This window comes from Penaeus japonicus, unplaced genomic scaffold (assembly GCF_977035675.1).
Source record: "Penaeus japonicus unplaced genomic scaffold, GWHDUDI00000001_assembly GWHDUDI00000013, whole genome shotgun sequence".
In the NCBI taxonomy this organism is placed as follows: Eukaryota; Metazoa; Arthropoda; class Malacostraca; order Decapoda; family Penaeidae; genus Penaeus; species Penaeus japonicus.
Genome location: NW_028234415.1, coordinates 40,298,781 through 40,311,280, shown reverse-complemented (window position 1 = coordinate 40,311,280; position 12,500 = coordinate 40,298,781). Strand labels below are relative to the sequence as shown.

Below are 12,500 nucleotides of genomic sequence, written 5' to 3'. Positions count from 1 at the left end.
CATTTTGTTGGCATAATGAGGACCATTGGAGCTACTCAATAAATTATTTGCACTGGTGAGTGTTTGTTGAATGGTTCATCTGTTATACATTTAAAGATTTTTGTAAACTTAGTAAAAAAATTTAATGATCAACCAATTGCGAACGGGTGTCATGATATACATGACGATGCCAATTAGGCTTAAAAGATAGGTGTCAATGTGTACATGACATGCCATTGGGATATGCTCACAGTTGAAGTGCGCATACAGTCATGAAGCATTATGGCACTTTCTTTAGAGCTGCAGGATTCCAAAGTTTTGTTAGGGATTGATGGAAAAATATTGAGGCTAACCTGCACTGCCCGAGGGCAGAGAAAACCTTTTCCCCATCCCTCTAACTTTTAGTCGGTACTGCCAGCACTGTAAACTGCCCATCCTGACTGCCAGTTTGATCGTTAGGTGCCCCATCTGCAATGAGTTAAAATGATAAAAGAGGGTTAGATATGTGATAAAATGTTTGTAAATAAAAGTTCAGTTATAGATTTTTGAAACAGTAGATATAACACCTTGAGATAAAAAAAGAATTAGAAAGCAAATATTCATGGCAAGGTTTCCTTGATAATGGTATGAAAATAAATAGCATTATTCTATTAAATTGTTTTTACACTTTATATTTTTTTAAGTAAAAACAAGAATAGGAAATCATTACATTTGTTGTACCAGTGGTGCACAAATGATAAAAGATCCAAGACATTTGTTATTAATATTTGCATTTTGTGACTCATTTGGCATTAGTCAAAAATATTTTGACTAAGGTTGTTATAAATATTTCATTATAGAAGCTCATTCTGCCTTGTGATGTTATTAATTTTCATTCTTACTCTCCCCAGCATCAGATTAGTTGTTAACATTCAGTTATATCTGTTGATAACAGATTTTTTATTTTTTTGTTTTTTTTTGTTTTTTTTCGTTGTTAAATGTTATTACTTTTCTTTACTTGCAGAATGTTGCATCCAATACCTTCTTTTTGTTGTATATTTGTCCCCTATATAATCGTTTTACTGATTGTTCGTCCATATAACGATCCTTATATCATTTGTATCTTCTGTCTGGATAACACAGATCCAACTCACATTCCTTAATCTGATAATGACAGGATAATTTTCGACCAAATGGTCTAAATGCTGGGGATATTTCAAAGGCATAGGCTAAATGTTTCGTGCTATTCGCCCGCTCTGGCTACAGCAGACTGTTGTGAGCACGATCACCCAATGGGCTGGCTATACAAAAAACCCATGATGTGATATCACATCCCCAGTGGCAAATGCTGCCACCTCATGACATAATATCAAGTCACTCTGGATTAATGGGATAATGTGACAGCTTTGTTTATATGGTTTCTTGGTATCTTAATCCATTGAGAACGGGTGTCATGGCATACATTTTAACACCAATTAGACCTAAAAGACGAGTGTAATGTGTACATGTCGTAACATCAGGATCTGTTCATACTTAACCCATTCACGCCGGGGCCGTTCCGGCTTTGCGCGGTTGCAATACCAGGGTTCTCGAACGCATAAGCCCAACGCCTCGAGATTCTCGGGCGCTCAAGCCGCGAGCCTGGGTTGCCCGCTCGCTCTACCCGAGCGCGCGGCTTCCCCTCATAGATCGTCCAGGGCGTCTGATGCAAAAACCACAATACGTGCTATCACGTCAACCGGCTCCAATGGGTTAAAGCATGCACACAGCCATGAAGTATTATGTATGTAAAGGCGCTAGCTCCAGAGCTACTTGTTTCCAAAGTCAGCCTAAACCTGCATTTTATGACTGATTTATGGAGAAATATTGTTTGGGCTAGTCTGCACTACTTAGAGGGCGGAGAAAACACTTTCCCCGTCCCTCTAATTTTTAGCCGGTGTCGTTAGTGTCGTCGGACACCCATCCTGACGACCAGTTAGGTCATTAGGCGTCTGCAATTGGTTAAGATGTGTGTTTTTTATTATATTCTAGACTCGGTATGATATTCAAGTCTTTATATGATAAATTAGTAAAGTGATACTTATTAGCCTGATTCAGTGCATCATAACTGAAGGGATAGAAGGCATGTAGTTTCAACCAAAGGAACAATTCACTATGAAAGTGATTCAATTCCATGAAATATGCCCATCATGGAGGGGTTAATGTAAACTAATTTCTTGGCTCATGCTTTAATTCTTTTCCTGAAACCTGCAGGGGTGAGCCCAAAACCTGGTATGGAGTACCAGGTGGTCAGGCAGAATTGTTTGAGACCTCCATGAAAGAAGCAGCACCAGAGTTGTTCCAGGCCCAGCCGGACCTCCTCCATCAACTAGTCACCATCATGAATCCAAATATCCTGATGAAAACAGGTGAGTTTGTCCCTCAGAAAAGAAGCAGTTGTTGTTGTGTAGTTGTTTAGTACTGCTGACTGTCTTAAGTTGTATTACCTTTTTTAATCTGATTGATACTGATATAAATACTTGTGGATTAACAAACTTTCTCATTTTCCTTAGGAGGAGTGCCCATTGTGAGGACAGACCAGCATGCCGGAGAGTTTGTTATCACTTTCCCGAGATCATATCATGCTGGCTTTAACCAGGGCTACAATTTTGCTGAAGCTGTAAACTTTGCACCCCCTGACTGGGTAAGAACAATATTGGAGAATGCTTTCCATGATAGGTTTTTGAAGTTCCTCCTATATGGGGGTGATCTCCTTCATTATTTAATATGCCTTCAAATAAGTAATAAAGGTATTAACACATTTCAGCTGGCCATTGGACGTGAGTGTGTGTTACACTACAGCAACCTAAAGCGGTATTGTGTGTTCTCCCACGATGAATTGGTGTGCAAGATGGCTTCCACACCTGATGAGTTGGACCTCACTGTAGCAGCAGCAACATATCAGGACATGTTGCGAATGGTTGACCTAGAGAAGAAACTACGAAGGTCACTTCTCCACTGGGTGAGTTTATAGAATGAATTGAGAGTTACAATTATTTTTTGTTTTTGTGAGTGAACAAAATAAAAGATTGATATTAACCCTTGTGCACATTGTGTTCCAAGTTAGTACCCAACTTCCCTCAGTAGACTTATTACAAAGTAAAAATTAGTAGTCCTTGCAATTGAGATTGAGCAAAGTAACTTGATAGAGTGACAGCTCTCTCTTATTATTGAAGTAAGACATGGTTTATACAAAAACTTCCTTTTTTTATTTCACAAATATTGAAATGTAGTGATAAGCCATATGCATTGTATATTTCTGTAGGACCTAGAATAAGTGATGTGTCACATTTGCCAAGAGGGTAAAAAAATAACAAATAAATAAAGGTATTAACCCATTCGTGCCAGATGATGTGTTATAACATCATGGGAATATTTTGCTCAAGCCTGATATTGTCCTATGACCTCTCTTTCTCTAAATACATATTTTGCATAGTTATGTATGTATATACTCATTGCATTTGTAGAAACACATTTGTTCTTGACTTGTCAAAAAAAAAAAAACATATAAAATACAAAAAACATCTCAACATCTCAACATCCTGTAAAATCAGGTGGGAGTGGAAGTAGGCAAATATATGTCATGAATGGTTAAGCATAAGTATATTGTGACCTCTTCATGATTAATAATAGCAGATTAGGGTTTATCACAACACATATATTATACTTGCCATCAGTTTCAGTGTCCATGATTTATTGGAGGTTTTTTTACTTTGCTTAATAACCAGTTAGTTTGTTTGTTTTTATAATGGTCAGTATACACCAGAGTTTATACAATAGTTGGCATATGGCACATTCTTTTTCATGAAACTATAAATGTAAGAATTTATATACATCAGGAACTGACTACAGCGTTTCCCTTTTTTCTCCAAGGGTGTAACAAGCGCTGAGAGGGAGGCATTTGAACTGTTGCCAGATGATGAGAGACAGTGTGATGTGTGCAAAACTACATGCTTCCTGTCAGCTGTTACTTGCAGTTGTACTCAAGACCGTCTAGTTTGCCTTCGTCATTACAAGATGCTTTGTGAATGTGCTCCTGAGAATCATACACTCAGGTTAGTAATAATGATTCTGAATATATGGTCCTGTATAATATTCAATAGATTCTGTCACCAAGCAAATATACTGATATTGGATTTAGATGTTTAAAGATAAAAAATTGTGAATTTTCTATTATGATTTTTTTTTACATGTTGTGATGAAGTCATAGTTTAATAGTATCAAAACCCAATATGAAATGTGGTTCAGACAACAGATCTCATGTTTAGAATTCATAGGATTTGTAAGCTACTACATTAGTTATTTGTGAGGTTATGCATAATGATTTATTTTAGAAGTCATTTTCGTCCATAGTTTAGTTTGAAAGTTCAAAGGCAGTAGTCAGAAATAGTAAATCAGAAAAAAGAAAATGACATGCTGAATGGATTATTTTCTGACAGCCTTAACAATCATGAGTTTGAATGTTTACACATTCCTCTTTATGAATAATTATCTTTCTTTCAGGTATCGGTACACATTAGATGAACTACCACCATTGCTTCAGCGTCTCAAAGTAAGAGCTGAGTCCTTCGATCATTGGGCTGTCAAAGTAAAAGAGGCCCTAGAAGCAAAGCCGGATGATAAACTAGGTAAGGAAATGTAGATGATGATCGGATTTAACAACCTAGAATTATTTATCAGGTTGATAATCTTACTGTCAAACACTTAAATTTGCTTATATGTAGCATTGGATAGATGAATGGGCAGTTAGCCTAAAGACTTGTCTGAAACCATTGATGATTTATCTATGAAAGAGAGATGTAGAGAAAAGGGAAAGAGTTGCAGTAACCATGTTGTTGCTGTTTTATTTCGTTTCATGACTTTAAGATAATGTAAAAATTTTGCCAATAGTTTTTTAGTTTTCAAAATAATAATTAGATAAAAATCCGTCTTATTTGGTACTCGTTACAGAACTCAGTGAACTGCGAGAATTAGTGGAAGAGGCAGAGGCACAGAGGTTCCCTGAGAGTGAATTACTGCAGACTTTGGTTCAGGCTGTGACTGAAGCAGACAAATGCGCCACGGTTGCTGCCCATCTTGCCACCAAAAAAGTTCGAACCAGGTTTGTATTTCAGAGTTTTATATGAATGTTTAAGTGGAGGTATTCAAAGTAGCATATCAATTTCATTGTTATGAGACCTAATCTAACCCATTTAATGATTTCAGGACACGTGGCAGTGGGGAAGCAAAGAGCCGACTAACTTTAGAGGAGCTTCGACTCTTCCACGAACAAATAGAATCCTTGGCTTGTTTAATCCGGGAAGGTGAGGCAGTGAAAGAACTACTTACTCGAGTTACCACCTTCCAGGAAGAGGCAATCTCTTTGCTAAGTCAGGAGATGCCAGATTCAGAGGCTATTGCCAAGATGGTTGATACAGGTTGCTCTCTGGACATTGATCTGCCCGAATTACCAAGACTAAAGCATAAGCTCCAACAGGTTTGTTTATATTTTATTTGTATTTTTAGGTGTGATTTTTTTGCTGATTCATAATGAAATTGTGGACCCTATTGTTGCCATCATTTATCTTCTTTCTCTAAATACTCTATTCTATTTCAGGTTGAGTGGTTGGAAGAAGTAGAAGAAACCCTTGACGATTCAGGGTCCTTAACAGTGGAGTGTGTCCGCAAGCTTCTGGACTCGGGCATTTCTCTGCCACCACATCCCAAGATAGAGAAGGCAATGGCAAAGCTGCAGCAGTTGTTGACAAATATGGAAACTTGGGAAGAAAAAGCTAGTCAAGCACTAAATGCCAAGTAAGGCTACTTTCAAAGAGTTGGCAAGATTTCTAACAAAATGACTGCCTTAGGTTGCATTTGTTGTGCCATACTCATGTTTCAATTGATATTTTATATCTAAGCTAGTAATATAATTAAAAAAAATACATTATAGGGAAATTTCCACAATATTGATATTTTAATTCATATCACAGAATTACAAATCACATAATGCTATGTAAACCCTTTTCATTACAGACCTGGCATTAATGTCTCAGAGGGTGAAGAGTTGGTCAAACAAGCAGAAGAAGTACCTGCCCACCTGCCTAGCGTAGCAGCCTTGAAAGATGCTGTGAAGCGAGCTCGTGAGTGGAATAACAAGGTCACCACACTGCAAAGCGGCGAAACGACTCCTCTGCTGGAGACCATTGAGGGATTGGTGACCCGTGGTAGGCCAATCCCCCTGCATTTGGAACCTCTTGCCGACCTTGAGGAGACTGTTGCCTTGGCCCATGCATGGCTTGAGAAGACGGCTCGCACCTTCTTGAAAAAGAACTCTCATCTGAGTTTGCTGGAGGTTGTTATTGATAGAATTTTCCCCTATTGTACTGAGACTTTACATGCAAAAAGATGTTTTGAAAAGAAAAGAAAAGAAGAAAAAAAAAAAAAAAATTTCTCTTACTAACTTACCTTAATGGGAAAGAAGACCAATGAGGGAAGATGCTAGAAATCAATCACTTTTCAATGCAAGTTTATTCCCATTCAATATCATATTTTTTTTGCATTTGTTTTTTACAACATAATTTTATTTTTATACAGGTATTAGTGCCAAGAACAGACATAGGTGTGGTGTCTGGCAAACGGAAAAGAGTTAAGCGGGAAGAAATGTCTGCACAGCAACAGCAAGCACAGCTTTTAGATATCAATGTTGAAGATACTGCAAATCCAGCAACAGTTGTGAAAGCATTTAAGGTTTGTTGGTTAAAACAGCATTTTTGTTAGAGAGAAAAAACCTCGATTTATTTAATGAGGACATTACATTTTGATTCTTTTTATTTTTGTTTTTTGATGTTGAGGCTAAAATTTCTTTTTACAATCAGGATTGTGAGGAAAGAGAACTTGGAGCCATGAGAGCACTGCGGGCCCACAATCGCAACAAGAGAGATGGGGAGTTACCTCAAGAAGGGGCCACTTTCTGCATCTGTCACAAAGCTCCTCAGCCCAACATGCTCACCTGCTCCTTATGCCTTGACCTTTTCCATAGTAGGTTCAACAGTGTGACTTTTCTTTAATTTTTTTTAAAGCTTTAATTGATGTGATTTGATTAACCCATATATCTACTATTTCAAATATTGAATTTCTTTTGCTAACAATTAGTCAAGACAATTAGACAACCTATATATGAGAGTGCTGTCTATGAATTACAAATTTTACACAATTTTCTTGCGTCTCCCTCCCAGCTGGTTGTGTACCGTCATCTCATCGCAGTAAGGTCAAATTGAGCAATGAGGGAAGATTCTTGTGCCCATCATGTGAACGGTCCAGAAGACCCAGATTGGAAACCATTTTGTCACTTCTTGTAGCCCTCCAGAAATTGCCTGTCAGGTAAGAAATTAAGTTTTAGGTTTGCACAAAAAAACTATTGTAGATGGAAATTATTTGTTCTTATATATGAAATGGTTCTAAAAAAAAGTGCTAATAGATTTTGTATGCTTAAGGTTTTCTATTTCTCATTTTTCTCCATAGATTGCCAGAAGGAGAAGCTTTACAATGCTTAACAGAAAGAGGAATGTCCTGGCAAGACAGAGCAAGACAGTTGATGAAAACAGATGAATTAACAGCTGCACTTGGCAAACTGTCTGTATTCTCTCAAAAACTTATTGAAGCTCAGGCAAAGCAACACAAACCAGTATCACCTCAAACACATGATGATGTAAGTACAAAAACCATGATATTTCCGCACATTGTTTATATTGTAATACATTTCCCATTTTATTTTATGCATTTTATGTATTTAGTAGATGTTGCTAAATTTTGTTTATTTCTTTGTCTTAGGAAAAGATGGAAGTAGACGAGTCCACAAATGACGATTCACTTTTGAGTGAGGATGGAGAGAAAGAAAAGGAAGGAAGAGGTGAAGCAGAAGTAAAGAATGATACAGACAAAGAGAATAATAAGAAAACTGAGGAAGGAAGTTGGGAGCACGCCTATTCCAGTAACAAAGGTAGTAAGGAGAAAAAATCTGAGATGGATAAGGTTCGGTGGAGTCGCCTTGTGGCAAGTGTGATGGAAAACCATGACGGTCCTCTTATTACTCTTACCTCTGGTACCCGATCTCAAGTACAGGATCTCTTGGTCGAGGGTGAACTCTTAGAGGTGAACCTTGATGAGACTACACACCTGTGGAGAGTATTGCAGGCGGCCAATCATCCACCCGCAATGCTAGAAGATACATTGTTGTCCCTCAATTCAACAGGTAATAATAATGATGAAAACAAAACAAAAAAAGCGGCTCCGAAGAAGAGAAAGTCCCAAGGGGAGGGAATGGAAGACACACAGCCGAAATCTCCACACAAGTCACCCCTTAAAAAGTCAAAGATTTTAAAGGTTTCTTCTGGCCCAACTGATGGTAAACCAACAAAAGGGATGATCAAGAAAAAACAGGCTCTTACAAAGAATATGGAAAAGAAAAAGAAGGATGGGATTACTGCCAACAAAGAAGGGCCAAGGAAGAAGAATATGGCTGGAGTCAAGAAGAAGAAAGTACACTCGTCCAATTTACACAGTGATGACGACGATGATGACTCGGATGAGGCTTGTGCAGCAGAAAAGTGCCAACATCCTACAGGGCAGAACGTGGATTGGGTGCAGTGTGATGGGTGTGAGGGCTGGTTCCACTACATTTGTGTTGGTTTGAAGGCAGGAGATGTACTAGAAGATGAAGACTATATGTGCTTGGCTTGCACCACCAAGCTACCTGCACCCAAGGTAGGATGCGATACACCCACAGACTAAGGGTTAAAAGGAATGGTCATACTTAAAACTTCAGAAATTTAAGTGTTTGTCAGTAAGATTCGTATTTGGTAACACAGTTATTTTTCTTTTCTTATTTTAACCAAAGAATAAAACCTTTCATGATTTTTATTTAGCAACATCATAAATGGGCTGGGATTTGCTACTATGTAACACAGATTTCATGTTAAACTCTGTTATCTTCTGACAAAAATATTTGATTTTAGTAGTTCATAACAGAATGCAACAATGTACTACTCAAGTGAAGGATGCAGACATATAGAGAGCCTCTCGAGTATTCGAGATGCCTGCCAAATAACAAAAGTTGGGGGAAACTGATGTACCATTAACTTACAGCCAGGGGAGTTGACGGAAGAGGAGAGTGTGGACATCCTCCTCAGCCTTGCCACGAGCCTACCGCCCAAGGAGTCAGAAGAACAGAAGTAACTCCTGCTTCATAGTGATTCAAAAGGAATATTAAAGTTTTTTTTAGCTTGTGATAAAGTGTTGTATGGTCAGAACAGGAAAAAGAGGTTTAGGTATCATGATTTTGTCTGGTTGTGGCTTTGAAAAGGAAGAATAGAAAGTGCTCACATTCTCCCAGTATTCAATGACCTGGCTTAATATTTTCAGTATAGTTCCCCTGATAACAGAACATACTGAATTCTGCGTGACAGACAAACAACTGTATTTTTGTGGTGTCATCGTATACGGAAAATAGTTTTGCATTCCTTTTGATGGAGTCTTTTTGAATTAAAGGAATGTGTTTTTCTTAATCAGATTACACTTTGCTTCTCTTAGTATTATGATTGCCTTTTAAGGGGCAAGTAAGGAAATTAAAAAGTATTTATAAGTCAAACTTTGCGTGTTATTTTCAGCAAATATCTGTCAATACCTGGTAACACTATTGTTTTTGTAGACTACAGCTCTTATCAGAAGGATGATGTTTTTTCTTTACAGATACCCCCTCATTTAGAGCTTAAGGTTTATATTCCTTTATGAAGTAGCCATGGCCAAGCAGATAGATCTGACACCCTCACTTTCAACAAGTAAGAGTTCACAGGAGGCATAAACTCTCATAAAAGGAAGTTTGATTGCAAAGGTCTATTTCTCGTGAATTCAAACCATGGGATGTAAAGTTGTAAAGCACTCCTTTGGGTAGGTTACGCATATGAGTGGTTCTCTATTGAAGACTTTCAGATTATTTCTTGGCCACAAGTCCTGTGTTATCACAGCCCTAATGCAAATAGTTTTGTACAAAGCCCTAATTATTTAATGGTATCATGCTGTAGAATATATGCTGTATCCTATGCTGTCAGTATGTGCAATTGCATAGATTCTTTGGATACTTCCATTATTCCTTATCCTATTCAAACTTTCCCTCAACGTACAAAGCTCTTGCGCCTCGAGTCCACTTCAGACATTCGTTTGACATAGATAAGAAGTTTATTTTAAAATATTGTAGATTTTACTTTCAAAATTTAAGAGATGCTTCTGTGTTTCGCAGGTTTTTTGATTTGCTGTTACAATGAATGGCTCAACTAGTCACTGTATTTTTTTTTTCTATTTTCTTCTTTATCAAAAGATGAATTAAATAGCTGACAGCTGTCCAAATAAATGAAGCACCACCTGAGATAAAATACCAAGTATTTATCTATTACTGTCAAGTTATTGATAACCCCATATTATAACATCTAGTGCAAACTTCATATTATCCTTTTATACAACAGAAAAATATATAAATGTATATAAATCTGGCAGGTATGTTCTCTTCTCAAGTGGTGTTTCAAAGAGAGCCAAGTGCAGGAAGGTCTGCTATTGTGTGCCTTTGGTGCGAGTCTCCGTTTAGAACAAGTTTTGTTAAGAAAATTACAAAAAATCTTATAGAATATATGATACTAATTCTGTAAGAAAATATATAGGTAGGATAAAGATGATGCACTGATAATTGCCTTTTTTCACAGGATTTAGCATAACATTTGGTTCATGGAGGAAAAAGTATTGGTCAGTTATTCATGCTACATGTTGAAAAAGATCATGTGGAAGTGGTTATTGCCTGCACCAGATTTTTACATTAGCAGACCTCAAAATTTTATGAAGAGTGTCACTTCCAGCTTGTGTAGGTGCTAAGTTTGTCTTTTATACAATCCATGTATTCATTATGTCACTCACCTCATGAACCTACCCAAAAACCCAATACTGGGTACTTGATCTCAGTTGCCACACACATTACATCAGTTGCTTTCAATTAGCCTTGTCTAGGCTATTATAAAAGAGTTACTGCTTTCTTTCTCTGTATCAACAATAGTTTTGTGGTTTTGTTTACCAAGTATTATTATCATGTACATAGGTTCATGCCAAATTGTATATTTCCTTTCTTTTTTGTTTGATTATAGAATCCTCTTCATTAAATGTGCTTTGTTATAACTTTTAAGATTATTTCACCTGTAGAGATGCTAACCTAAGGGATAAACAGTAATAGTAAGCTCACAAAAAATTACAATTGCACCAGGAGGAGATTCACTGTTTCTTCCATACACTTTTTGCATACCGGTACTGTTTTCCTGACGGTGATTCTCCTGTGCTGAGTGTGCCTCCTTGGGGCAAATACAGAGGACAAATTGGTAATATATTCTATGTGCCCTGTGCCATAAGGCTACATAATATATGGATGATCTTGGTTGTCTTTGTTTGTATGACTATATTTTCCCCATATTGAATTGTCATGTCACTTGTTTTTCAATTACATTTTTTCATCATCACTTTTTGTGTGTAAATAAAGTCAGTGTCCATTGATGCTAGGAATTCTAACCAGTGGTAAATCACTTGTTTCTTATGTCGCCTTTATATGAAGACATTACTGATTTGTGCCTCAATTTACCAGTGTACCTGTGTTAGTTTAGCTGCACTGCTCTTGGTATTAAAGAATACCTTGAAGGCTTCTTGAAGATGTTTTATTAAAACCTATAAGTATTATTACAATAATGCTACGTTCAGTTTTGAATCACAGTAGATGCATAATATTCCTATTTTGTCAGTTAACTATAGAAAAAAGTATTTCCAGATTGCAAGCAGGAGCAAATGTATGATTTATATAACATAAAGTTAAAATTGATGATAAACTCAGGATTTTAGATTTTGTAAGAAAAGTCGGTTTTGTGCAGGTTATATCTAATGGAGAAACAGTTTGACGTTATTTATATAATCATTATTAATAGATTTCAAAGCATCCTTTTTATTAACTACCCATTAATCTCACATATTTTTCTGAAGAAAAAAGTTGCTAAACCAGCAGTAGGACATGCGTATTTATGAGTGCCTTATCTGTGCCTTTCCTTATCTTCTTTATAAAGAAGATCCCTATCTTATACATGTTATTCAGTTCATGTAGTGATCTAAAATTTAAACAAGTATACTAAAATGCTTTGATATTTCTGGCAGATAAATGTAAATGCGGAATATGTATGTTGTCTGTGTAGCATGTTATTATGGAAACACTCATGTTTAAAACGAAAATTTAGTTGAGTTTTCTTTCTTGTAACTTCAAAATATTTTCTGCATACAGTATTGTGTTCAGTATGTCCCTGTTAGTACAATCAGATATGATTGCAAAATTGGCCAAGTTCAGTTAACTACAATCAGTCGATTATGACTATTAACACACAATATGATTATTGTGTGGGCAGAAAAGAACTACCTTAAGAACAGTGGTGTAATTTCAGTTGAATGTTTCATTG

The 12,500-nt window shown here is 36.8% G+C and overlaps 1 protein-coding gene across 2 annotated transcripts in view; it reads left to right on the top strand.

Moving 5' to 3' along the window:
• The window catches only part of Kdm5 (Lysine demethylase 5), a 29,866-nt gene extending 18,161 nt beyond the window's left edge, over positions 1-11,705 (top strand). For both annotated transcript variants that reach the window (XM_043027884.2, XM_043027883.2), the window contains 16 exons: positions 1-55; positions 2,212-2,366; positions 2,511-2,641; positions 2,765-2,959; positions 3,871-4,052; positions 4,501-4,625; positions 4,948-5,098; positions 5,203-5,473; positions 5,594-5,790; positions 6,010-6,328; positions 6,571-6,723; positions 6,852-7,014; positions 7,212-7,356; positions 7,498-7,684; positions 7,807-8,739; positions 9,121-11,705. The exon at positions 1-55 is cut by the window's left edge and continues 127 nt beyond it. In XM_043027884.2, the coding sequence (XP_042883818.1) occupies positions 1-55; positions 2,212-2,366; positions 2,511-2,641; positions 2,765-2,959; positions 3,871-4,052; positions 4,501-4,625; positions 4,948-5,098; positions 5,203-5,473; positions 5,594-5,790; positions 6,010-6,328; positions 6,571-6,723; positions 6,852-7,014; positions 7,212-7,356; positions 7,498-7,684; positions 7,807-8,739; positions 9,121-9,210 (3,452 nt within the window). In that variant the 3' untranslated portion in view covers positions 9,211-11,705. The remainder of the gene's footprint in view (positions 56-2,211; positions 2,367-2,510; positions 2,642-2,764; positions 2,960-3,870; positions 4,053-4,500; positions 4,626-4,947; positions 5,099-5,202; positions 5,474-5,593; positions 5,791-6,009; positions 6,329-6,570; positions 6,724-6,851; positions 7,015-7,211; positions 7,357-7,497; positions 7,685-7,806; positions 8,740-9,120) is intronic.
• Positions 11,706-12,500: the final 795 nt, after the last annotated feature.